This window comes from Mugil cephalus, chromosome 23 (assembly GCF_022458985.1).
Source record: "Mugil cephalus isolate CIBA_MC_2020 chromosome 23, CIBA_Mcephalus_1.1, whole genome shotgun sequence".
NCBI lineage: Eukaryota > Metazoa > Chordata > Actinopteri > Mugiliformes > Mugilidae > Mugil > Mugil cephalus.
Window position 1 is genome coordinate 4,194,126 of NC_061792.1, and position 25,535 is coordinate 4,219,660.

At 43.9% G+C, this 25,535-nt stretch overlaps 2 protein-coding genes across 2 annotated transcripts in view; one reads left to right on the top strand and one right to left on the bottom strand.

The window, feature by feature from the left end:
- Positions 1-396: 396 nt before the first annotated feature.
- LOC125000956 (stress response protein NST1-like) lies at positions 397-2,768 on the bottom strand. Its single transcript, XM_047576754.1, has 8 exons — positions 2,520-2,768; positions 2,381-2,438; positions 2,169-2,293; positions 2,001-2,099; positions 1,404-1,588; positions 1,267-1,324; positions 1,139-1,198; positions 397-1,046 (listed from the first exon to the last, which is right to left on the bottom strand). The coding sequence occupies exons 1-8, from the start codon at positions 2,655-2,657 to the stop codon at positions 576-578; spliced, it is 1,194 nt and encodes a 397-aa protein (XP_047432710.1). The 5' UTR covers positions 2,658-2,768; the 3' UTR covers positions 397-575.
- Positions 2,769-7,429: 4,661 nt separating this feature from the next.
- Positions 7,430-25,535, top strand: part of filip1l (filamin A interacting protein 1-like) — a 56,720-nt gene continuing 38,614 nt past the window's right edge. Inside the window, exon 1 of the mRNA XM_047576364.1 lies at positions 7,430-7,750. The gene's annotated coding sequence lies outside the window, so the exon portion shown is untranslated. The remainder of the gene's footprint in view (positions 7,751-25,535) is intronic.

Consider the following 25,535-nt stretch of genomic DNA (forward strand, 5'->3'; position numbering starts at 1 on the left):
AAATGACTGATCTGTGATTAGATTGTGATTACAAAGTCCTGGCTCCGACCATAAATCAGGCATCGGTTAGTAAAAAAAAATAGCCTTAAGGGATTTTTAATACTAAATTAAACATCACGTTTAACAGAGTTTGTCAGGAAGGGTTTGGGCTCCGGGCCACGGCGCTGAAGTGTTCACTCCTCACGTCCCCGAGTCGACATGAAACCTCAAGCCAGCTCTAATGTTCCTCCTCTGTAGCCGACTGACCTTTGACCACCGTTTACAGGCTGGGATTTAAATTTAAAACTATTCGAACTCAACACGGTTTTCTATCACGACAGCAGCAGTTTGTTATGTTTGGTCCATTTTGCTTCGCTGTGCAGGTTTGGTCCACCATTGAAACCTCAGATGAGCGTGTAGGTTTGTGAAAAGGTCCATTTATTTTTTATAGTATAAATAAAAGGAAATATACAGTGGGTACAAATATAATTATAAAAACAAACAAAAAAAAGTCTGATGTTAGCTTGAACAATTAAAATGCCCTAATAAAACATTTTAAGGATGCATTAATAGTCACATGACCAGAGTCACATCCCTCACCTCTTGCTAGCTATCCTCTTGGATCTTCTCAAGCCGAGGTTTGTCGTCTCCTCTCCGGTCTCCACTTGACTTTTTGGTTGTGAAGTCGTACTCTGAGCATTTTCAGCTGTCTTTCTGCTCCTTTTCTGGGCTTGGAAATTCAATTCCTCTGCTCTCTTCTGCTTCCCTATGGCTGGTTTAACAGTAGGCTTCTCTTCTGCAGATTTCCGTTTCGGCTCCTCTTCCTTCGGCGTCTTCGTAGTTTCACTTTTGTTTTTATTTGCCTGACTTTCCGTTTTATTCTTCGCGCGTTTGCTCTTTGGGGATTTAACTTTGTTTGGCGCGTTTTGGGACTTTTCAGCAATTTTCACAACCTTTTTTCTGTCCTTTCCTCCAAGTTTCACTTGGCTTTTCGTGTCTTTTGGTTCCTCTTTGATTTGTGGAGCTTCGGGAGTGTTGGTCTGCATTTCTGTGAATTTATAAGCTTCCTGGGAAACCGTATGACATAAAGAGATCAGTTACTGAATGGAATGGATGATTGTTTTTTTTGAGTGTAACATGAGGTCAAATCAATTCTCACCTCTTGTTCAAGTTCAGATTTAAGTTGTGATAACTCCCTCATCAACCCTTGAATCTTCAGCTGCGAATGGACAGAAACGCTCAGAAACACCTTGAGAACACAGTAAAACTAATTTGGTGGCATCGTACCTGTTCGTTGGTGATTTGCTTTTCAAGCTCCCCTCGTTCTTTAGCCTCTTTCTTCCTCCTGTCATTAGAGGAAGATGAGTCCACACGGGATCATTTCAAGAACCCTTTCAAACGTGACACCTTTGAGAGATTATTACTTCTTTTTGATCGTCTTGTTCATCTCAGCGAGCTCAGTCTTCTTCTCGTTCACGGCCCTCTGGACGTTTTCCATGGTCACCATGGCGAGGAGAGACTTGGCGTCCAGGTCTGTGAAGTCAGTCTGCGGCAATGTTATCCCGAGGACCACCTTTAACCACTCAGTCAGCTCTTCACAGGACGGAAACTGAGGGGAAAAGAACATTTAGCAGGATGTTTTTGAATTTCTTTCCAGGGACATTTCTGATGCAAACAACTTTCAAGCTGAGTTCATGTTTAAAATAGGACAAAAAAAAAAAAAAAGAAAACTTGTGTATTCAGTCTGCCTTGTTGCATGTCACCGCCTTCCATGTTTTTGTGGGTAATTTCCACAGAATGTTATCTAGCAGACTGTAAATGTCAAAGGAGCGATCTGAAAGGATCCATCACTTCAGCGTTTATACCAACCATACTTTGGAAAAATGGCACTATTTTAGGGGTAATATAAAACACCAGTAAAAATGCCTGCAGCAGACTAAAGTTTGAACATCCAGGTAAGTTATGATGATGATAAAAGGTCAGATGTGCGCGAGCTGTGCTCTAAGAGGATGACGGCTCACCTTGTTCAGCTCGGCCTGCGATTTCTCCCTGGAAGCGCACGCCAGCTCGAAGGCCATCGTTTCCTTCTTTAACAGCTTCTGCATCTCTTCAAGGTCTCCCTGAGAACCATCAACGCACACGATAAGCTACACAACAACCGAGGAGCAACTATGAAATGTTCAGAATACCTGCAGCTTTTTAACAAGTTGCTCTTCTTTCATCTTTTTAATAAATTCCAAGTCTGCTTCAGTCAGCTGATATCCCTTCATGCCTTTCAGCACTGAATTGGGATCCACTGGTTCTGAAATGTTTTCTGAGGAGACAAAGCACGCAGTCGACGCAGGGAACAAGATCAGCTCAGGGACGCAAGAAAAGAAGCAGGCAGCAATGAGTGGATGACCTGTCTCGAGATGGCTGGGATAATGTGCGCCGCTTTGGTCACTGTCGCCACCATCTCTCTGTCAATAACAGATGTGATCATGTGTCATATCAGTAAAATACTGTTTAATTAAATAATAAAAGTATATATGCTGACATACCTCAAAATTCCCCTTTGCATCCTTCTCACAAAAATCCTGCTCCTTCAAAGGAGGTGTCCTGGGGAGCTGCCGGCCCGACGGGATAGAATTCCCCATGGGATTGCTGCGTCTCTGGATTTCAAAATACCTGTCCGCCATGCCTGGTTCCCTCTTCCAAAAAATTAGCTTAAACGCAAAAAGAAAAAAAAAGGTCCTGTTGAGCTCTACAGAGTTCTGCTTGTTCCTTCCTTGCTGGGTTTCAATCACTGCACCATTGTTTTCAGCTGTGGTGGCTCAGAGCTGGCTAAATCCCGATTCCTCCGTTTGGCCACTAGATGGCGACAGATTCTTTCAGTGGAAGTGTTGGTTTGGATGATTTAAGACGAGGAGAACGTCTGGATGAATGCAATTGGACTATTATTGTGCCAAATTGGGGTAAAAAAAAAAAAAACAAATGGCATGAAATATTATAACATTTTTGAGTATGTTTTGAAAATTTATTATCATTTATACTTAACTTAATTTTACATGTTGGACACCTATACTTGATATGTTTTAATATATGCTAGTACAGGGTCTTCAACATTTTATCATCCGTTTTGCCTTCAGTATGAAGCTATCCCTTGTCATATTATTCATGTCTTTAAATAAATTTAAATTTGTGGGAGGAAATTCAATAATAATAATAATAATAATAATAATAAAAAATGTCTAATCAACCAAACATTTTGTGACCACCCTGCAGTACCTGCGCAGACCCCTTAGGGGTCCCTGTTGAAGACCTATGTGCTAATGCATTTGTTTGTTTTTTTTTAACATATTCTTAATGTGTCTGTACCTTACCAGGCTCTATTTTGACATCAGTTAATTGGAATACTGCCAAATATAGATGAGAAGTGGTTCAGATACACATTCATCAGTGCTTCGGGCTTTAGGCAGGTGTGCAGACAAACAGATGGACCCCGACACTAAATAAGCAGAACCAACCCAGTGTCTATCTTTAAACTGAGCCGGTGGTGTCGCACAGCCAGTCCAGCATGTTTAGTGGAGCTCCAGGAACTCTAGAGGAGAGTGCTGAGTCGTAAATACCTCTGTTTTTAAACCGCCCGCTCCCATAATGCCGAGGGAGAGAAGACGGAGGAAGAGGGTCAGGGAGTGTGTATCTGTATGTGTGTGTGTGTGTGTGTGTGTGTCGATAAATCGGTGCTTTTTGACACTGGCTTGGCAAAGCCCAGTGGAAAACATACATGTCAGCTAACAAATCATTCCTCGATAAAAAAATCAAATGAAAAATGAAGTTTCTCATCTTCCTCATACCGATAATTCCTCTCGGGTGTAAGTATCTCTAGTTACGGTGTATCCACTTCTTCGCTGGCAGTGTGTTGGGGTGAGCCTGTGCAGTTCTTGGATAGTTTTAACAGCACTTGTTTTTTAACGACAGACAGCAAAATTTTTTTGAAAAAAAAAAACAAAACAAAACAAAAAAAAACATTGCAACGTTGTCAAGTTTTAAAGTGTTTTTATATGATGGTACGACCGCACTACACGTCACCAGTATCTGCCCCATCATTGACACGGAAATAGTTTTGAGTATTAGCTTGATACTTGTGTTTTCTTGAAAACGATTTGAAAATGTTGATGACTCATCCTGCACTTGAGGGAGTGTGCTAATTTAGAAAACATTCAGGTCATGTTAATGGTGTACATATGAAGTATTTAACATGGGTGGAGCTCTAAAAGATTACTGCTTATTTTTCTATTTATTTCTGCTAAAATGAAGGCTGTAATTATGCTGCATAGACCTATTGTTGGCTGAAAGGACAAAGAGTCCATCATTTAGTTAGGGGGGTTCAGTTTATGTAAAAATAGCCACTATTCAATTCTAGGACGTGATTCATCACAGTACAACAGATTCTATTTACATCCGAAGTCTATAAGATGTCATTCGGAACATTACACACTATTTGTGGATGCACATCACGAGTCCGCGCTAGCCGTTTTGTTCTGTAAAGGCCCTCCAGAGTGGTGGGAAGTGTCCCAAAAAGGCCATTTACATTTCTGCTCCAACGCGCGGTGTAGTGAACAAGAAAAGCAGACAGCTCGTAAAGGGACTGATAAAACAGCTCTCACGGTGGCTGTGCATGAGTGTGGATTGGACAAAGACAGGTGCTTTGACTTAGCAAGAGACTAATGGAAAATGGGTTAGTGCCATTATGGTGGCAAACAAAAGAATGATGCACCACATCGTATCTTGCGCATGAAAACCACCGTCATATATTTGTCCTGATGTTTTCTTTTTCTAATCTTATCCAGATATTTCTTTTCAGTTAAAGCATCGTCAGAGTAAACAAACTTGATGACTGAATAAGGTAGTGAATGAAGGGTAATGTAACATGACTCTCCTGAGCATGTGCACGTTCACGTGCGTGGTTACATGTCCAGATCGCAGACACGCACTCGCGACCATTTGTGAGTGATGAGAGATGGCTAGTTGGAAACTTTGAGGCCTGCACTTTCTGTCGTGCCGCCCTCTGAGCTGTCAGTGAGGTTAATTTTGTGATGTTTGTGATTAGTGACCAGTCTAAAGTTACTGCATGCCTCAGACCAGCCAGGATTTAATCTGTAATATGTCTGGGCTTGACAATAAGGTATGTTTTCTAAGTAATATGTCCAGTCATTTGTTTAGTCTTAGTCTTATTTTTTTATATTCTTTTCTTTCCACTGTGTACACACATTAACATTAATGGACATTAACCAAGGCTAACAATCAAAATTTTCTTTTGTCGCCTGTTGTTTTACAGCTAACAGTTGATCGCTAGTGGATGTTAAAGACTTTGGTTGCCTAGGTAACCCTCTTGCATATTTCCCACACCCGAAGCCTGGTGGGCACATAAAGATATTGCTAGTGAATGGACGGAGCCAGCTCTGCTTGAAAAAAACAAAACAAAAAACAAAACTGTGTCAGTAACTCCCAAGAATTGTAATGAAATTGAGATTAGTCCAACTTCGTGTTGCTGTAGATTTTTGCCCGATGACGTTCTGTGTTAGGTTTATCCTTTTGTACATTGGCACACCTGAGATAAATGCAATAGCACATGTAGGCCAATACGAAACAGAACATTGGTTATGTATTGCAACCAAAGGTTCTATGAGTGGAAAGACTGTAGCCTTAACAAAACAGAACATTGGTTATGTATTGTAACCAAAGGTTCTATGAGTGGAAAGACTGTAGCCTTAACAAAACAGAACATTGGTTATGTATTGTAACCAAAGGTTCTATGAGTGGAAAGACTGTAGCCTTAACAAAACAGAACATTGGTTATGTATTGTAATCAAAGGTTCTATGAGTGGAAAGACTGTAGCCTCAACAAAACTTTAAAATATGTACAATTTGTGATTAAGACAGCACTTTTTAAGTTCCATATAGTGTTCTTTGTTCGAAGTCAGGGCAAAACAAAATCACTTGAGGCTAAATGCCAAAAGTGAAGGTGTCAGACTAAACACCCTGCATACTTCAGAGCCCCTGGTATTACTATCTGAGGTTAGTGTATAGAGTTGCATATGCAGAGCTTGCAGCAATCACACAGAGCTACAAAACTTTCAGAGACTTTGCACACACATCTTTATAGGCTTTAATTTTTTGATATAATTCAGTCTCTGAATTGCTCTTTCAAACAAGCTGAGTCAGCCACATCTGAGCTTATGACAACCCTATGCAATATGTTTTTTTAACAATGAAGCAAAATCTCAGGTTAGGTGTGCGCCCTGTTTTGTAAAGCTGCAGTCAAAACAGCTGAGTCACCTTCCTGACTTTGCTCCACGATAGGAAAAAAATCATGTTTTTAAGAATCATCTCACGTCCCTGAATCATTTCCCCTCTCCTTTACAATTTTATCCACAAGCCTTAAATGTGAAGTGCTACAGATGAATGGGCCACACACACACAAATACACAGACACCTGGGTAAATAGAGGTGAAAGAAAAGAGATTTGGCGTGGAGATTTACGGCAGCGTGTCAAGGAGAGGAGCCACTGACAGCTGGAGGACTCTGCAAGAGACTTGACGCAATTTAGGTCATGCACACACCCACACATGAAGAAAGACACAGTCACACATATCCACAGGTCAAACCTTATTTGGTTACTTTGGATCGGATGTTTTCTGGTCTTATAAAAAGCAGACTTTGAATGGAAAACAAATTAATTTTAGTTTATTTTAGCCCTGCATGCCATCTGAAGCCGAACAATGCCTGTAATTCTATTACAGCTCTGACGTCTTGCCTGTGACTCAACCGTGTTTGACCCTCCTGCCTCAGACTGCATGAGAAAGTAACCCAGTTTTTCAAAAGCAGCGCAGGGGTGGGGACTTAAAGTGTCAGGTACCTATTTTTGGTGCAACCCCACCCATCTCCAAGGTGAACAAAAAGTCACTTAAAGGTGGTTTTGTGAAAGGGGAGCTCAACCGGAGCCTGTCTACAGGTCTTGGAGAGCTGCATAATGTGGGTCGTATAAACACTTTTGCAGCTCCGGAGGGAGCTGTGGATAACAGTGTCAAACTTGGTTCGAATGAGAAAAAGAAGCTGAATGACGGGAGGTTGGTGCAGGCGAGCTGCCTGGTTGCTACATTTTAATATTTCTGATTCCATGTTTTAGCACCATTTTTCTAGCATCTAAAATTCGACCTAAGTTTTGCCCCTGCCACCCCACTTCCCTCTTCCTCCCCTCTGGGATACACACAGACTCCCGAGGGCTCAGTCTTCTGTCATGAGCCATATGGCACAATCTCTTGCGTCCGAGTGCGTGCTGGGGAGGGAGGGCGGCCGTAGCTCAAGGTGTCAGAAGGGAGGGTGGTTTAAATTTAACTGCAACAGGGCGGCTATCTGCATGGCAGGTCCTGTCTCTCCCCCTCTGCTCTCTCTCCTTCACACAGTCTGTCTTCAGTGCATCAGACACCATCACACACAGCAGCAGCAGCAGCAGCAACAGCGGCAGCAGCTCCCTCTGTCTATCAGGAGACGCTCCACTGCCTCCTCTTCCTCCTCTTCCACTCCTCAGAACACCTAGATGGTGCGAGAGGCCAGCTGAGGACGCGACAGAGCAGACAGGACGGGCACTTAACTGTCACGAAGGAGCGCCGGGCAAACATTCACGCTGAGGATAACACTCCCATCGGAGCCGGCAGGCTGAAGGCGCAGCCAGTGGCACTGCAGAGGCAGCACGGCAGCACAGTGAGCTACAGCTTGGCTGCAAGAGGTAAGGCTGGGGCTCGTCTCCGAGAGGCTGAATTTGTGAGTCAGGACATGTAATTGTGTTTGCACAAATCCCAGACATCTCTTTCCTTTGGAGGCAAATATGCAAATGTCAAAGGGTGCTTGACTGTGTGACTGTGCAGGGGAGGGTCACATGACAAAAGATGATAATGCAATGTATTTGGAATATTTCCAATGTCCTGAGTGTGACATTTTTATTTTCCAAAGCCAACTATGAGGTCTGAAGTGCAGGTGCAATGAAATGAACTTCAGAGGATTTCTGGCACAGAGTGGGATGTAATCTGCATTGTAGCAGCTTTTCTTCAAGGTTGCTGCTAATTGGACAGATATAGAGATTACATGCCAGAGGATATCAGGGGGTCTGGGGATCACTGCGAAATCCTACTGATCTTAAATTAATCTAATTGGATTGATTTTGCCCTAATTGGTTTGAGTCGACATGGCAGAGAGACAAACGAGCGAAACAATTCGCCTCTGATTGGAATGACATAAACCGATCCGTCTTTCACTTGCACTGGGCTCCGTGTGTTTCTGCTGAGACACACTTGAAGTCACACTTTTGTTCTGCAGCCTCAATTTGCTGATGAGGGCGAACGCGATACGGCCCTGGCTGTGGCAGCGCACCCCGTGGTCAATTTGCCACCACATCAAAGCTGCTGGTGATAATTCACGCGCTCCTGTGCGGCGATACCGCTCGAGTGGACGCTGCTGCTACACGCCGGGGCCGTATTGGTTTGCAGCCGGGGAATTTCCAAAGGGCAGCGTGTCCATGAGAACCCCGGAGCAGTGTCATACAGTATCTGTGGGCATGGGGGACGGGTGGGAGGGAGGTCAGGTTACCAGGCCTGCACTCGGGTCTCAGTTTGGAAGCACAAGAGGCAGCGTGAGAGAGGGAGAGAGAGAGGGAGAGACAGTCAAATGCCAGGCTGATAAAGACTTTTCACCACAGCCGGGTTTAATTATGAATTCATACACAGACATGATTATTGTCTATTTAAAAAATCCAAAAGCAATTATCACTCGATATGAGTGGATGTCCTTTCGCTGGCAACTGTAGGTTGATGATGTGTTGCGACTTAAATGGATTAGCATCGGATTCAAAGATCATCGCCAAACATTACGGTTTCAGGTTGTGAGTGAAGAAAGATTAATGGTGACATTTAGAGCTCCACAGATGAGGGTTTGATAGATTTGGGCTTTTCACACTGGACTCTAGGAAAATTTAACAGACTACAACAAACATAAAAAAAACAATCAACAGGTGCTGAAACATTCCTTCCCGACTCCTGCTAACCTTCCTCCTGTGAGTAAATGTTTGGACTGACAGAAGGACGCCCCGCCCCGCGCTGCCTCCAGATGCAGCTTTAAAAGGCTTGGGGTTTAACATGTGACCCGAAAGACAGGTTGATCTGTTTAAGTACGTACGATAACAAGGCAGAGTGCCACCGCCTTCTGGTGCTGGTAATCTGTCGGCAGATTGTTCAGTGAGTTTTGTGTGAATGGCGTTTGTCGGGTGAGCTGGAGTTGAAGGTTTGTGTGGCTGCTTATACCTACATATACATGATGGGTTAAAAAACTGACGCACCAAAAACTCCTTGTGTGTCTAATTTTTGGAATAAACTGTCCTTCTTTTGAATACCAGATCCAGAGAAGTTTAATTATGACTTATATTTAAAGAAAATTCCACTTACATGAATGAAGCACAGACTGTATATAAATATGGAAGACACGTCCATACTCACTCCCAAACTGACGCTTCTTTTTGGGGATATGAGTGGCCCCATCTTGCAAGTACGGTCTGAGAGTGGAATCACAAGGATTCGTGTTATAGATGACCCCACACAAACTTCCTCTAGACTCACTTGTATTTTCGTTTAATTAATACTGCGCTCTACTCTGTCTCCACCAGTTACCAGGATATGTTGGCTCATACAGTGTGCTTATTTATTTATTTTTGCCAACTCTCACGATCCAACAAGGTTGCTTTATGGATCAGTTGACATGGCAATTGGTAGCTGTTTCTATAGCATCAAATGACTAAAACAGAACTTAACAGAAAAATTGACACCTGAACAAGAATCAGCATAATAACTACCTAAAATGACAGAAACCATCCTTAAAGAAAATTAATTTGACGTGTAATTTAGTGTTTTATTTCCACATTCTCCATCCGCTAACATGGACAAGATGGAGCTCATATTGCAGCCAGACACCAGGGGGAGCTCTACTTGCTTTGGCTTCACTTTTGAGGAGCTGTTCAAATCTTTATTTGCAGTCTGTGGTCGGAAGCCTTAAACCACTGCAGTGGATCAAATGCAGATGGTTAAATATTCTGCATTTTCCGCAGCATAGCACCTAGCTACAACCTCGCTGGCTTTCAGCGTGATTGATAGTTTGAGGATAGTGGGGCAGGGTTCCTTAAACGAGACCTGCATTAACGCAAACCTTCTGGCAGCCTGGGCTTCACCAGCTGTAGGCAGGATTAGAAAGCCTGGCTCAGAGGCTTTATTGAAGGTGTTTGATTCATCAATGGGAAGAGAGTGGTAGTAGTGCATTACGCACTATGAAAAGTTTCACGCTCATGCTCGCAAAATACATTATGAGGACACGTTTGGGGAGAAGTTCATGGGTTAATGCTGTTATTCGGTCTCGACATGTGTCGCTTTCGTGGCTCTGGGACACTTTCTTCGCTGAAGGGATGCCAAGATGGGAATCAATAAATGAGTCTTTGGCTCAGGCTCTAATGTCCAAGGTAATCAGAATCCCCAAGCTGCTTTCCCCTGAGTTGACTGAGTTGAGTTATTGACGCAAACTCATATTTTAGTCTGGAAATAAAAGGTTGGACGGACTGTGAGGCAGACGTCAGTGTCTATTAAGGCGGGCAGGTCAAGAAAGCTTGAAATTTTCACTCGGGATTGTGCCTGAATCAAACCAAACTAAACATTAAAACTAACTGTAGTAGTTTAGGTTTGGAAAGGAGATGATAAACTGATAAACAATAAAAAGCATTAGCGTAATTCTTGAAAGAGCACATTCAGGCTACGTCCCTTGCGAGGGAGCAGGCTGCTGAATTCAAGCCTGATATAGTTTCAAGGTTGAAAATGATGTAACAAATGTCAGAGGCAACACAAATAATAAGCCTCTAGCGGATTGTTTTATCAAACGTAAGGACTCGGCGGATGAAGTGGGGTCAGTCGGTCCAAGCGCTGCACACTGACTGAGGGACACACGGCCGCAGGAATAGTGAGTTGTTTCATTGGTGAGGATCCTGTTTCTCTCACAGAATACCAGCCGCTCGGAGCTCTGGGAAAAGAGCCCTATATATACCGAGAGAGAAACCCCAGTGTTGTCCAACATTAGCCTCTCTGTATCTCTCGGAGCACGACCCGCAGCCTTCTGCTGTCAAGCCGAGTCAAAATAAGTCAGCGGAGATCAGTTTGGACAGCGGGGTGGGCAGTGAAAGATCAGCAGGAGTGCGCTTTCGCAGAAGCCAGTCCCATGAGTGAAGATATAAAGAGAAGCTCGGGGACTGATGACTATAAAAAGAGGAGAAAGGACATGCGTCAATTATTCAGTCGCTCTCGAATATTTCAAGGCCGCCGTTAAACAAAGCATCCAGTGTTAACTTCGGGGCTAGCTGATCGCATAAAACGCACTTTGGAGTTCAATTATCTCCACGCCTCCTTCGGCAGAGCCTACGAAAACATTTTGACTCGGAGCGCATCAATAATTCACTCGCATAGCTTCGATCTCGCACTGGGCTGAGTGGTTACAGCGTGATTTGCAGCAGCAGACACGGTCGCTGCTCATCTCTGTGGAAGTGTAAAAGTGAGTAATGCTCGTGCTGCATCGGTACACCGTGAGGCATTAGTGATGGATGGCTGCCTGGCCCGCGTTACAAACGATCAGCAGGGGATCATAGCTGGAGGCTCCGACCCTCTTTTTTTTTTTTTTTTTTTGTGGGAAAATGCAATGTGGGGAAATCCAACAAGAGAAAACCAGAAAAAAAACACTTTTATCTTCCAACGCACTTTGAAGTTTACACTTGTCCTTTACCGACTGTGTACAATCTGATTACTTGTTCACCCAGCCACCTCACATCAAGTGTTCCTTCTCTCCCTTTCTTATTTTTTTTGTGAGGTGTGAGTCATATCTGCTCTCCTCAGATCAAATATTGAACACGTTTACGGATTAGTCTCCGCATCCTACGACTAGGAAAACAGAAACACACGAAAAAAAAAAAGTCCTTCCTCTCATGAGAGCATTCAGTTTGAAAAGAACATGACAGAATAAGAAACAAATGAAAAAAAAAGTGCGACAAGTAAGTCAGTGAGAAAGCCTTCATCACTTCTATGGCAGCCGACGCTGTGATGAAGTGAAACTATGACGCTATGAAGCTAGGACGCGGTGATATATGCACCCGCCGGTCACTTAAACAGACCCCGCTCATGCTATTAACGTTTAGCATAACGTTGTTGGCATTTTCCGGTGCGTCATCACCTTTACTTTATGTAGTTTGTGTATAAATACACACCGAGCGCTGTAGTCACATTCCTCTGTAAGCTGCTCGATGGGGACGGTGCTTACCATGATGCAGCAGAAACTGCCAGGACCACGTGCGCAATCTCGGCGTAAGCCGACCCGAACATCACACAAATTAGCGCTACTTTTGTTCTTTGAGTAAAATGCAATGTCAGTTCCTGACAACTTATATTTAACACACATATGTTTTTGTCACTTTTCCAGCGCATTGTTATGCAACGTCAGATCCAACATCGGGAGCAAAATTAGCACCCGAGCAAAGCTCGCACTCCGTGAGCGTTTAGCTCGACTCGCTTTTTAGAGGTACATTCCATCAGCGCGATCTATACAGAGCTCTGTCTCATGCCAACCTCAGCGTGAACCTGCTCACATCTCGCTGCTATTTCTGCGTCATATTCCCACCGGGCGCTCGGCTTTGGTTGTGAGATTCCCGGCATATGTAACGTGATTGGATAAAGCGACACAGGTGGCGGCCTGGCGCTAAATATGCACCGGAGGGACAAAAACACAGATGAGCCCCCGCTGCGAGCGCAACCTCTTTGAGCTCCAGCCTCCATTGTTGCTCCTCTGTGTTCGGAGTTGCTAAGGAGACGGATGAGGCCGGGATGAGAGGACTTAGCTCGGCTCTGTGGCTTTTAGGTTGGGTAAACGATGGGGTCAATTATCGGGCTATTTTCTGACGAGCCACAAACATTTCCCCCTGCTACTTCTTATTTAAAAGAAGCGAGGCATGCGGAGAGCGAGCGGGGATAGAGGGGAAAGGACGCGAGCGTTAACGGTGGTGAGAAATGTCAGCGTCGCACTTCGGGGAAAGTTGATTTACCGACTGCAGCCTGAACAACGCAGGAAACGTTTGTCCCAAACTTGTGCAGAGTGGGATTGTGTTTGGCAGGCGCGCTGCAGTGTCAGTGCGGGACGAGGCCCAGCGCTCGACAGCAAATAGCGTCGGTGAGGGTGACGCGGGGTACATTACACCCGCCTGCCAACATGACTCACATCCAGAGACGGGGGCCAAAGCCACAACAAACTGTTGTCCAAGTTGTAGAGGATGAACTGTGGATTTGCGCAGTTCATCCTCTACAGCGAAAACTCTGCATGCTCCTTGTAGCTGCTCGTCTTTCAATCCAGATAGCATCTGCTGTGGAAAAACAAAAAACAAAAAGCGATCGGCACAAACTCTAAAAAGGAGGATATTTTTAACCTCTTGCACACTGAAGACACAAGAACAAGGCAGAGCTGTAGCGCTGATTGTGCAGCTCTTGATCTTCTTCTAAACACACCATGACTCATGGAAAAATGCTGGTTTGCTTCTTGGATGCAGCAGCCACTGAATAGCAACAAGACGAGGATGAGACAAAGAAACTCCTCATTTTCCATGAATGTGGACTGCAACGGGAAAGTTTCTGGTTTGCTTTTCCCCCAAAGGTTTGTGGAGAACAGAGCAAAAAGAGACGAGATGTGACGAGGTGGTGTGAAACACCAGAACATGGAAGATGACAAATGACAGACAGCCAGGCTCTAGATTAACATGTGAAATGAATCCAAAGCCTCGTCTCCCTCTAGATAATAACATCCTGATCCCCGCTAATAGAGCGCTAACGAACGGCTTCGGGACATGATTGGCTGCACCAACATTTGCAAAATTACACACAAATTACACGTACCTTGTTTGTTTTCCTATCAGGTACCAGACCACCTCATTTATTTGCTTATTTGCATCATGAAGCAGACGTGATGTCATCAACGCCGCACTTCGATTAAACCCTGGACATTTTACTTGTAAATAGCCCAAGGCGTGACTCATCGGCCTTAGCTTACTGGGGGGGTTGCTGGGCAACGGTGCAAGCGGCAGGACCGCAGGGACAAACAGATGGAAAGAGGTGAAGCTCACATTTAGTTATTATTTGAAATATGCTTAAGGACTGAGGTTGCATCTACCGAGAGTTCCCGGGATCGGGATGTTTAATGGTATTAAGACTAAATCTTTACTAAATGTTAAGGAATATTACTGTGTATGTGGTAAGTGATCCCAATTACAGATTATTAAGTGGTTTCTAAAATGTCTAAAATTCTAAAGTACACCCAAATTATCTGAAACATGCTAGCAGTTGGAGGCAGCGTTGACCCTGACCGGTGACCTCCCCATTAAAGCCTTCATTTCACACAATCCTCACTCCACTCTGTGATTTAAGAGGATCAGTGGGAACCACCTTTAAACGCTTGATGAACGAGCGAAGGTTGAATGCAGCTGACCACAGTAGAGTTCCTGCCTCGGTTCTCGCCTTCTCCTGCGCAGGGGATTGGATGACCCCTCCCTAATTTTAGCCGCGAGGTTCGTCGTCCGCGGACAGTTTGGATTACAGGCAAAATGGAGCTGACGCAACGGTGGCTGCAGCCGGGAGATAACGAGCGGTATCATAACATTTCTGCTTCATTTATGACGTGCTACCAGAGACCGTCGACAGCTGATGAGGGTGGTTTGAGCTAAAGCTCAGTGCAGCTTGCAGTGGTTTTTGTAACACCAGGTTTAGGCGGAATGGTGCTAAATGGTCAAGACAATGCTAACATGCTTTATGCATTGTTTTATTGTCACATCTGATGACGGGCGCAGACGTTAGGCCTCATTATTGTCTTTGTAACACGGATTATTGGTGACCAACTTGGTTCAAACTTTCCACCGACGCATGAACCTGTGACGACTTGACTGACATGTCAAACGCACCTTCTTCATTGCACCTTACATACGTGCACCGACGGCAAAGTGACAGCATGTGGACCAGCTGATGGATGCTGTGACCCCGTAATCCTCCACTGTCAATCCTCCGTCACTACACAGATGGATGGACAGACTGGGAATGCGCGCATGAATGAATCCGAGCGCCGATACCTACGCGGCCTTTCCGTCCCCTCATGCTCCCCCGCTATTTTAAGAGGACGTCCTTTAAAACGTACCTGCCGACTCTGGTTTTACGGCAACTTTTCTTTCATTTACTCACGCTGAACAGGCTGCAGGGCTCACCTACTACACCCAGCCATCAGTGTGATCTCTTCCTAGCCTCCCAGCTAATATTAACTCTTCCGGTTTGCCCTTTCAAATACAGACCAGCGCTGTCATGGAGAGTTATTTCCTTTCATGTAGGTGCAGGAACATACTGTAATGCGCCAGCCGAGGATGGAGCTGAATAAAGCTGACCAGACAAAGGAGTGACAGACAGGACGTAATTATTTATGTGCTGGCATTTGCTGGAGATTCACATGAGCGTAGATCACTCCACGTGCGCAATCACTGCAGACGAAGTGACAGCCTGTCGACCAGCTGATAAACTCTTTGACGCTTTAATCTGCGGACGGGCTTGAGTCGGGGCACAAAACCTTGAGCCCACGATACTTTAAAGAATTATGGTTTTTGACACTAGAGGACACAAGTCCGTCCTTAACAAACGCTGTTTCGGAACATTATTCTGTTTCTTGGTGCTGGTGTAAATTCAACAGCCTCTTGAATTTATGACATAACTTTTAACAACCCATCACAAGTCTCCAGTAGCTAATCTGTTGGAGCATCGTCTTGTTTTCTCCAGAAAAGTGTCTTCAGGCCACTAATGCAATGATCCATTTAACTCAGAGTAAACTAGACACACACTACGCCACAGTCATGGATGATATTATAGTATGTGCAGTACGTGCGTAGGTGAACCGCTTTGCTGAATAAATACTCAATATGGACCTAGAGGAAGCTGAGCGGCTTCATTCAAAGGCCACCCAAAAACTAAAAAATGCTGCCCTCTCCTGGTTGTTTAGGAGATAAACAGCACAACAGTTTGAGGCCAGTGCAAGGTAACTATCCCAACCTAAAACTGAACCTGTTAAAAAGCTTTAGCAACTTTAATATGACAGCTATATTGGGCTAATATATTTAGATCATGATTTTAATCTAGTTTCAGGTGTAAAAGGCAGGTGTGTCATGTCTTAGCAGCTACAGGCAAAGTGAAAATATCGCTGTGAAATAAAATTACTGAAAACAACACCAATATAATAACATAAACAAATAATAGACAGAAAAAAATCACAGATTTAGACTGAAAATGTCTTTGCTAACAGGATTACCGTTGTGAAGCAGTCTTTTTAAGCGAAAACTGTTAATTTTTTTGTGTTTTGGCTACAACAATGTTCTTCCTGGTAGCTGTTTGCAAGCAGGGACCTGCAGAGCACTGCGCATATCCACGTCGCAAACCTGTAATTCCCCTAAGCCCCACAGCTGCACTCGTCTGCTTAATATTACTTGCGCGTTTGTCCCATAAATAGTGCGGGTGCTTTTTAAATGAACGTGAATCAGTTCCCTTCAGGAAGAAGCGGCGCGAGTCTGGGTTTAATCACAGATTCATTCATAAGTAATACTTAGATGTTTTGTGCCGGTGTTTACGCGTGCGTGTGTTCGGGATAAAGCAGAGAGGATGCTGGTGGCGTCGGGATGTTGGGGCTCGGAGGTGATCCGTCTTCTTCCCCGGTGGCCCCTGTGGTGACAGGCCATCCCAGCTATTCACACCTCCATAGTATCGGATCTGTCTGGAGCTGCTCTGTCATGCTGGGCACAGGATGACCCTCGGAGGGAGCACAGAGCAGGGACACGGGATCGGATTTTAAAAGAAGGAGAGGGTCTCAGATGCTCTGAAGACTTTGGAGAGTCAAGGGAAAGATGCAGGACGGCTCTGGTGGATGTAGTTCCTACTCATCAGAGGTTGGACCTAGGTCTTCTAGGGGTGTCCCATGGTGTCTGGTGACAATAGGGGCCTCTGTGAATCGTCCCACAGATACTTGATCAGCTTGGGATCTAGGGAATTTGGAGGCCAGGTCAACACCTTGTGCTGTTTTTCATGTTTTTTTTTTTGTTTTTTTTAGTTCCATCAACGAGTGTATTCAGTGGCCACCTCCAACCCCCTCAGCTCCGTCCCGGTTTCGGTGTGACGACACCGAGCGCAGGAGCACCTGCCAACGGATGAAAGGCGATACAGGATATTAAGTGCGCCGAGCATGTTTAGAACACATATTGAGGCTGACATGGGAGTTGGTCGGGGCTAAACATAGAGCGTGTTTTTGTGAGTGTGAAGAGCAGCGGTTCACTTCATGTGCGTCATGTTCTGTTGTGGTGATGTTTGAATCGAAGAAGCATGACAGGCTGCTATTAAAAAGTCATTCCGGCCTTAATTCTCGCTCAGAGGTCGCAGAAGTCCTGCAGCACTGGACCGTGTAATCCTTGTAATTTTAAAGATGGAGGACGAGAAAAAATGTGGCTTGGCTTCGTTTCTTGTTTCAGACCGGGACCCGCTCCCACACTCATTTAAATGCAATTCTGGCAGAGGACGCATGGATCCCAATCGATGCTGTCTTTACTCCTGTTTTCCCACAAGATTAACAGCGTCCAGCTTTACAGACTACCTGGATGAGCTCAGACACTGTAGAGAGATTTATTTGTTTTGGTTCAGACTGTTATCTCAGCCTCTGTCAGTGATTTTATTATTTTTTTTACTGAGGCTTAATATTTTGTCCTGAGGTTGAGCTCAGATTTTCTAGTTTGTTTGTCATGTTTGGTCTCTGTTCTTTTTTTCTTTTGTATTACTTATCATGTTATTATCAAAGAAACAAACAGATATTAGATGGGAATGTCTCAGTTTGTAGATCCTTATTGTTCATCATTACGTATTTATTCTTATAAATTCACCCCTCTACATCTGATATAAAGAGTAGAAGTACCTAAAAGTCTTGGTTCTCATCATTAAATCTTAAAGGTTCTCCTGTTTGACCTCCCTCTCCACGTTATATATCACCCTTCTTTATGGTGCGAATCTATGAATGGGATTAGAATAATTTTAAGAGCTGCAACTACATAACTGTTCCATTTGACCAATGGCTTTTCAACAAAGTTTCAGCTAAGTATGACACATTCAATTCACAATTTAGATAAAGAAAAAAAAATTAAAAAGATTTTTAATATGGACAAAAGCGTGAAAGCCCTATTAAGGTCCATCTTGTACTCATAAATATGTTCTGTCAATTCACTGTTCTGTTACAGCCTTCTGTGTAACACAGTATTCGTATTGAATAGTTAATGGCCCCATGGCGCCCCCTGCTGAAGACACTCTTCCACTGCTCATAGTGTAGCAGTATATTTTCATTAGTTAAGGCAAGATCTTAGCATTTTTGCATGAATTCAGCGTGATGTGTTGTCATTGGTTCATCCAATGCAGCCTGTCATGATGCCATGTTGTGTTTCCTTCGTATCATCAGATTTACAAAGTGCAAAGAGGAACTGCATTGTTAAATGAATGCGATGCCAGTCTCTTGAGAGATGTTTGCTTTGGAAATGTGCAAACACAGATTTCCTGGGCTTGCATCATCTCGCGCAGTGTGTGTTCCTGTTCACCGGACGGGCATTTTAACAGCAATAAGCCCTGTGGGAGCGAGTCGCCACCGTATATCCTCTAGCTTTCAGTAATGCTGTGCCTCTGTGTGAGCTGAAACAGCTCTGTTTGTGTGGCTGATCGTCCTGGGGGGGTGGTGGGGGGGAGCTGTGGACGACCTCAGTGCAGAGGAATTCCCCAAACTACTTCTCTTGTTGCTTTACAGTCCGGCAGGAAACATCTCCGACGGTTTTATGGCACCTCGTCCGACCTTGAGGCCACAATGCTGATCGCTACATGTTGCCATGGCAACCCCCGCTCTGTTTGTAAACATTCCTCCCTCTCTTTTTTTATTCTCTCGATGATGGAAGTCCATCCAGCCATTCTCTGGGTGCTGTTAGCTCCACTGATGCATTTAACACTGTTTAATAACACTTTAAGTGGAGCAGTAGAAACTCTACAACTAGATTTAGATTTAACAATGGAAAAAAAAAACTATTCTCGCACCTTTTTCCACTGAATTTGTCTAATTCTGTCTTTGTGCTCTCTTGCGGAACATATTTATGACCAGTTCATCTTTCTGTGTGGGATTAAGGCATCTAAGTGCTGTACTGGTTGACTTATCTTTAGCATAAAGAAAGCAGTAATGGAAAGCCAAATACAAAACCAAGCAGTCTTGCACCAAAGAAAATGTATGGTACAAACTCTTTCATATTCTTATGAATCATATTTCAAGATGTTTTCTATCCGGGCTGCCAAATAAACTCCTCCTCTGAGCCAAAAATGCGACGCGGTAATTTTTGGATCTCAGGGCTTTCTGACCTCCTCTGGCTCTGACACTGAAATCCACTCACTTTTATTCCCCTCCCTTTTTCCCCTGCTCGCTCGGTGCATCGCCCCGCATGCATGCGGAAAAAACAATTACGGCCGTGAATGTTGATGTGCACGGCCGAAAAAGAAGACGAAGACCTGTTGTTGTTCACCATATCCGTAAAGTACAATGAATGCATCGCATGATGCAAAACACAGATGTGTGTTACGGTGAAGCAAAGCATGAAAACCAGACTGAAAACTGTAGATGGGATTCAATTCACGCAACATGAACCTGTGACTGAACCCCTCCCTGCCGGAGAGTTAATGAATAAAGATGGAGAGATGTAACCGTACATTCATCACACCTGAATTTAATAGACTCAAAAATGGGAGATCAGATTTCTTCTGTAGCTCCCGTTCAACTCTACAAACTTCTAATCCTCCATGACTATATTAAATATAATCGGACGAAAATATTTGATTCACCATACCTTCAACTATGTGGTTACCATAACCCTAACCCTAACCCTAGCCCTAGCCCTAGCCCAAAACTTTGCTGGAACCCTAACCCTAGCCCTAGCCCTAGCCCTAACCCTGGCTGTAACCCTAGCCCTAGCCCTAGCCCTAACCTTTGCTGTAACCCTAACCCTAGCCCTAGCCCAAAACTTTGCTGTAACCCTAACCCTAACCCTAGCCCTAGCCCAAAACTTTGCTGTAACCCTAACCCTAACCCTAACCCTAGCCCTAACCTTTGCTGTAACCCTAACCCTAACCCTAGCCCTAGCCCTAACATTTGCTGTAACCCTAACCCTAACCCTAGCCCTAACCTTTGCTGTAACCCTAACCCTAACCCTAGCCCTAGCCCTAGCTGTAACCCTAACCCTAGCCCTAGCCCCCATAAGAAGGTACCTTAGGCCACTTTATAGTGCTGGGAATTGTGGATCTTTTGTTTTTTTTCATTGTGGCAGGACAGTGTTTACTGAGCTGGTTTTAAATTACATATGTGATTTGCAAATCAATCTGTCTCGTCACTTAAACGCCACGGAGTGCATCCAGATGCTGGTGCTAGTTCAAGCAGTCTACGGACAGTATTCATGTGAGAAGCTAAGGCAGCATTTGTAAATTGCATGTCCAGAATATCGGCTGGGATATTATGCTCTTGTCCTGGGACAAAAAAAAAAGTTTCTTACATACATACCTCAGAATAGATGAGTGGCGTCACGATTAATACCTTAATTGGCTTGTACAGCATTTTGTCTCCTTTAGATATCAACATTCACACATTTTCAGCTTTCGTGCTAACATAAACTAAGAAAAAAGCTAATAATAAACTTATTTCACCATTGCTAAACTTTAGGAGCAACAAGAAACATAAAAAGTACAACAAAAATCATTATTTGTATATGTATTTACAATGCACATGATGCGAAAGGAAAAACAAATAAACTAAGTGGCTGTCCCCATTCTGTTTTTGCTCAATGAAAAATATTTGTGCCAAAAAAGAAAAGACCCTTTTCTAGAGCCACTGAGCATGTCTGGGTTGATCCAGAGGGATTTGGAAAAGGCAGAAAAATGTAACAGAACCTACTCAAAGCACCTGAAAGCACTTAATGCTCTGGATTTAAACCCCAAAGTTGCCTCTTGAAATTATTGCAAGTGGTGATTTAGGCCACACTTTGCGTACAGTAAGCTGCGGACTACCAGGAGATCCTGCGGAAGATAAACTGCCGCTCCTCCATCTCTCCCTCCCCTTTCTTCCCTTTCTCAGCTCTCGTTTGATCTGCGTTTCTCTCGCCCTCAATCATATTGACAGCGGCATGATGTCAGGCTGCAGGAATTTACTCTGTAATTTGTGTGTGCCTGTGCAGCGGTGGGTGTGTGCATGCATATGTTCCTGTACGTTTTGTGCTTGCATGCCAGCCGTCCGCACCGGAGAAAAGAGTGAAGAGGTGTATTTTTTTTTTGTAGCACACCTGCTTCCTCACCTTTCACCCTCTGGACTTTAACGGCCCTCCCTCCGCTTCGCCCTCCTCTCCTTTGAAAAGTGAAGTCATCACTAAAGAGCCCTCTTCCTCAGCTTTCAGCGCCAGCATTGTAAAAGACCCCGGGCTTTCGTTTACTTAAAAGTATATCGACGAAATTTGGACAGCGTCTGGGAAAGGCTTTGTATGTGCGGCAGGGTGTGGTGCTGGTTTGATTGTTAGTCGCAGCAGATCCAATATCACAAAGCTCCAAAATATTAAGCCTAATCGCTTTCTGAAGAGCTCCGATGTGTGATAAAATGAATTGATGGGCGTTAAACATGAGCTTTCTGAGGGTTTATGAGTTAGCGAGAGGCTGGCTGCCTGGCTTGGGGAGTTCACTGTGTAAGAACCCTTTGAATGAATGGGCCTTTTGACCTGGTAGCTAGTTGGAGAAACCTTGGTGGTCCTCGCTAGACAAGCCCAAACTGCCAACTGTTTCCAGTAACGGCTTTGGCTTCGGACACAGTCCTCACTGCTTAATGAGAGGTAATGGAAGGGCCTCAGGAAAAAAAAAAAAAAAAGAACTTATGAATAAATTCCCAAATGTTATTATTAAAATTACTAAATATGAGCCATGCCAGGAGCGTGGCTCTGTGGGCAGTGTTGGTCTGTTACTTGCACCGCTTCAGTCGGGGCTGAACTATTTCAAAAACTCTTACAGAGATGGCCGTGAACTTTTGTGCAGACGCTCACGGTCCCCGGAGGGCGATTTCACATTCACAACATTGGCGATCTCTCGACGTTTTAGTTTATGTATGAACTTTTGAAAAAGTAATAACATTTCCAACAATTATGACCACTCGCAGGATAAAGTCGACCACCTTGTGACAATCCAGTGTTCTGCTGGGAAACGCTTGGACTTTCATTTGTGTGGATGTTACTTAGACATGTACCACCCACCTAGATCATTATTTAAATGTATTATGCACTCACTTACCACTTCATTAGGTACACCTGTTCAATCGTTGTTAACACAAATAGCTAAGCAGCCAGTCACATGGCTGCAATTCAATGCATTTAGGCACGTAGAGGTAATCGAGGCAACTTGCTGAAGTTCAAACTGAGCATCAGGGCGGAGAAGAAAGGGGATTTAAGTGACTTTGAACGTGGTATGGTTGTTGGTCTGAGTATTTCAGAAACTGCTGTGATTTTTCACACACAACCATCTCCAGGGTTTACAGAGAATGGTCCGAAAATGCCTTGTTGGTGTAAGAGGTCAGAGGAGAATGGGCAGACTGGTTGGAGATGGTAGAAAGGCAACAGTAACTCATGCTATCATGTCAATATGGACCAAAATCTGGTCTGTTTCTAGCACCTTGTTGAAAGTATTCCACAAAGAATTAAGACAGCTCTAAAGACATAAAGGGGTCCAAACTTTTGCTAGCAAGGTGTACCTAATAAAGTGGCTGGTGAGTGTGCCTTTTAAGCTGGGAAAATTGCAAAATTTCGTTATGTTCTCATAATGACAATAAAGACTCTTTATTCTTCCAATGTTAGCTCAAATCATGACAGTGCCACGAGAGTATCTGTAGTCTTAATCCAAAAATGCATTTTTTAATTCCTGCTTTCTAAGTTAAACCGCAAACAACAGTCGCCCTCCTTTAGAGATTTGGTGGGACCGCTGTGCTCTTCTGATTGTACCGTCTTTACTGCCAAAACCCAAGTAGGCGGCCGAGCCCGTCGAATCAGATCTGAGCACCTGCTAACTGTGCCATCACCTTCTGGCACAGACAACGTGATAAATGACTGGAGTTTATTTCAACCTGCTCCGACAAAGTAAACGGCTGACGCTGGCTGGGATTAGTGAGAGGACAAAGAGCGGTTAGGTCATCATTGTGCAGTTTTACATGTGTGGCACACCTGCTCGTTCATGCTCCCATTGTTAATAAGCACATCAGCAGATGGAGATTACGATATGTTTGTATTACGTTAGAATCGCAGGCACCGACATGATACCTTCAGGTTAAGAGTTGGGCAATACCGCGACTTCGCCTTCGTGTTTTGATACGTTTTCAAGACATTTTTAAGACAAATATTAATTACGGTAATTCTCTGTACTCATTTAATCCCCTGAAAATGTCCCGTATGGATTTGACAGATTTATCTTTCCATAGATGGAGATTAATTAACTGCGGTTTGTCTTCACGCCGTCTCTTTCGTCACCTCCTCAGGTGAAGACAGGCCTGAGAGACATTTCATTTGCCACATCTCCCTGTGTTTACATAGACCTGTGCTGTTGCTTAAAAAACTGATAGCAGCTGATTGGATCTTCTGCATTAACTGTCAATCCACAGAAGTGGGGACTATTCCTCACAAGTTGATCGTTTACTTGGGATAAATATCAGTGACAGTTTAATATTTAAAGGTCATTAAGCTGATTTAATAATTCCAGTTCATTTTTATGTGCAATTCAGGTCTTCAAAGGACAAATCCTTTAATGCAGTCATAGTATTTGGGTAATGGAAGAAAGGTGTTTTGAGCAGTGTAACTACAAATTAGTTTCACATCTGTCCAAGGACACAAATCGAGCCAGCTTTTTTAGACTTAAGTTCACCATTCTTGAGTTTCCAATTCTTATCCGCTTTTCGTCCAAGTTTCCTATAACCAATAACAGCACAAAAAAAATCAGCACTATCACTCACCAAAGACACAACGTTGATCTGAAAACTCATTTATCCGACTCCCACCTCGGCAGTAAGGGGCCGATCTGGAGACGTGTCAGATCCGAGTTATTTTCCCGTCCTCCGAGTGAACTTTTTTATGAACTATGTGATGTATTTCTGATCCATCTTGGAGATTTTGCAGATACATGATACTTGCACATGTAGGAATCCCAGCGGGGCTGCGTTACATGTCTGTGACCCTTGGATCTGTTGCACAACCGCAGCTCAAACCCGCGTCCTCGGGCTCGTTATGCGTGTGTGTGTGTCAGCGTTGAACATCTGTGTGTTTGTTGCGTCAAGTCGATTTAATGACTGAGTTTCATCAGAGCTGACCCGAAGCTCGGGATAGAGTTACAAACACAAAATGTGCTTTGTATCATTTACATAAGAACAAATAGGGGGGAAAAAAAGGATGTAAATGACCTAAATCTGTACAAACACTAGATCTCTGCACACATTTCAAGGGGTTCTGTGTATCGCCTGTAGCCCAGATCTCTGAGTAAGCCGATGTGGAGTCTGTCTCAGACTGCAGGGAATTACCTCAGCTCTGAATCATGTGGCGCCTTGCCTAGAGTGTGCACAATGCAATCAGCCAGCCATCTTTCTTACTCATAAACTGTCAGAGGCCTCACACAGAGGCTGGACGCACGCCGCAGGAGTCTCAATCGCGGCGTTTCTCTGTTAATTAGGCCGGTAAATTGGGTTCATGTGGTGGGAGCTTAATTCTTTGTGTTTCAGTGGCCGCGCTGGACCACGGCTTAAAGATTTTTACCAATTTTTGACGTAAGCGACGCCAAAGATCATTAGAAAACATCTGGAATACTTTTGAAGTGTAGTATTAATAATTATTAAAATTATTTAGGTTTGGCTTGCGCTTATAACACAAGTAGTTGAAGTCTTTTAAATATAAATAATTTATTCCACTTGTTATTTTTATGAAGTAGCCGCTGTAATACTGCAATCCTTTTGTTGTAAGCAAAGTACTCAACCTACCACCGTTTGCTATTTCTCCATCCATCTATGGTCTGAGAGGATCTCTAAAAGCTGAGCCCAGAACATCAGTTTCCTAGCTGCTCTGCATTATGTTACGTTGCCCGGTTACGAATGTGAAAATAAACGTAACCAAGTATACTGTTGTGAAATACTGTCTTTAGCCGGAACAGCCACTTTTGAGCTCAGTTAGTTGGAAACATTTCGATGCGAGTCGAGCTGGATAGATGGTGATGTCATGCCTTTTGGGCAGATTATTCTCTCTCACATCAAACACTCAGACATGGGTCTCGGCATGCGTTTGTTTCAGTTCGGGTTTGGATATATTTACTTTAGCTGAG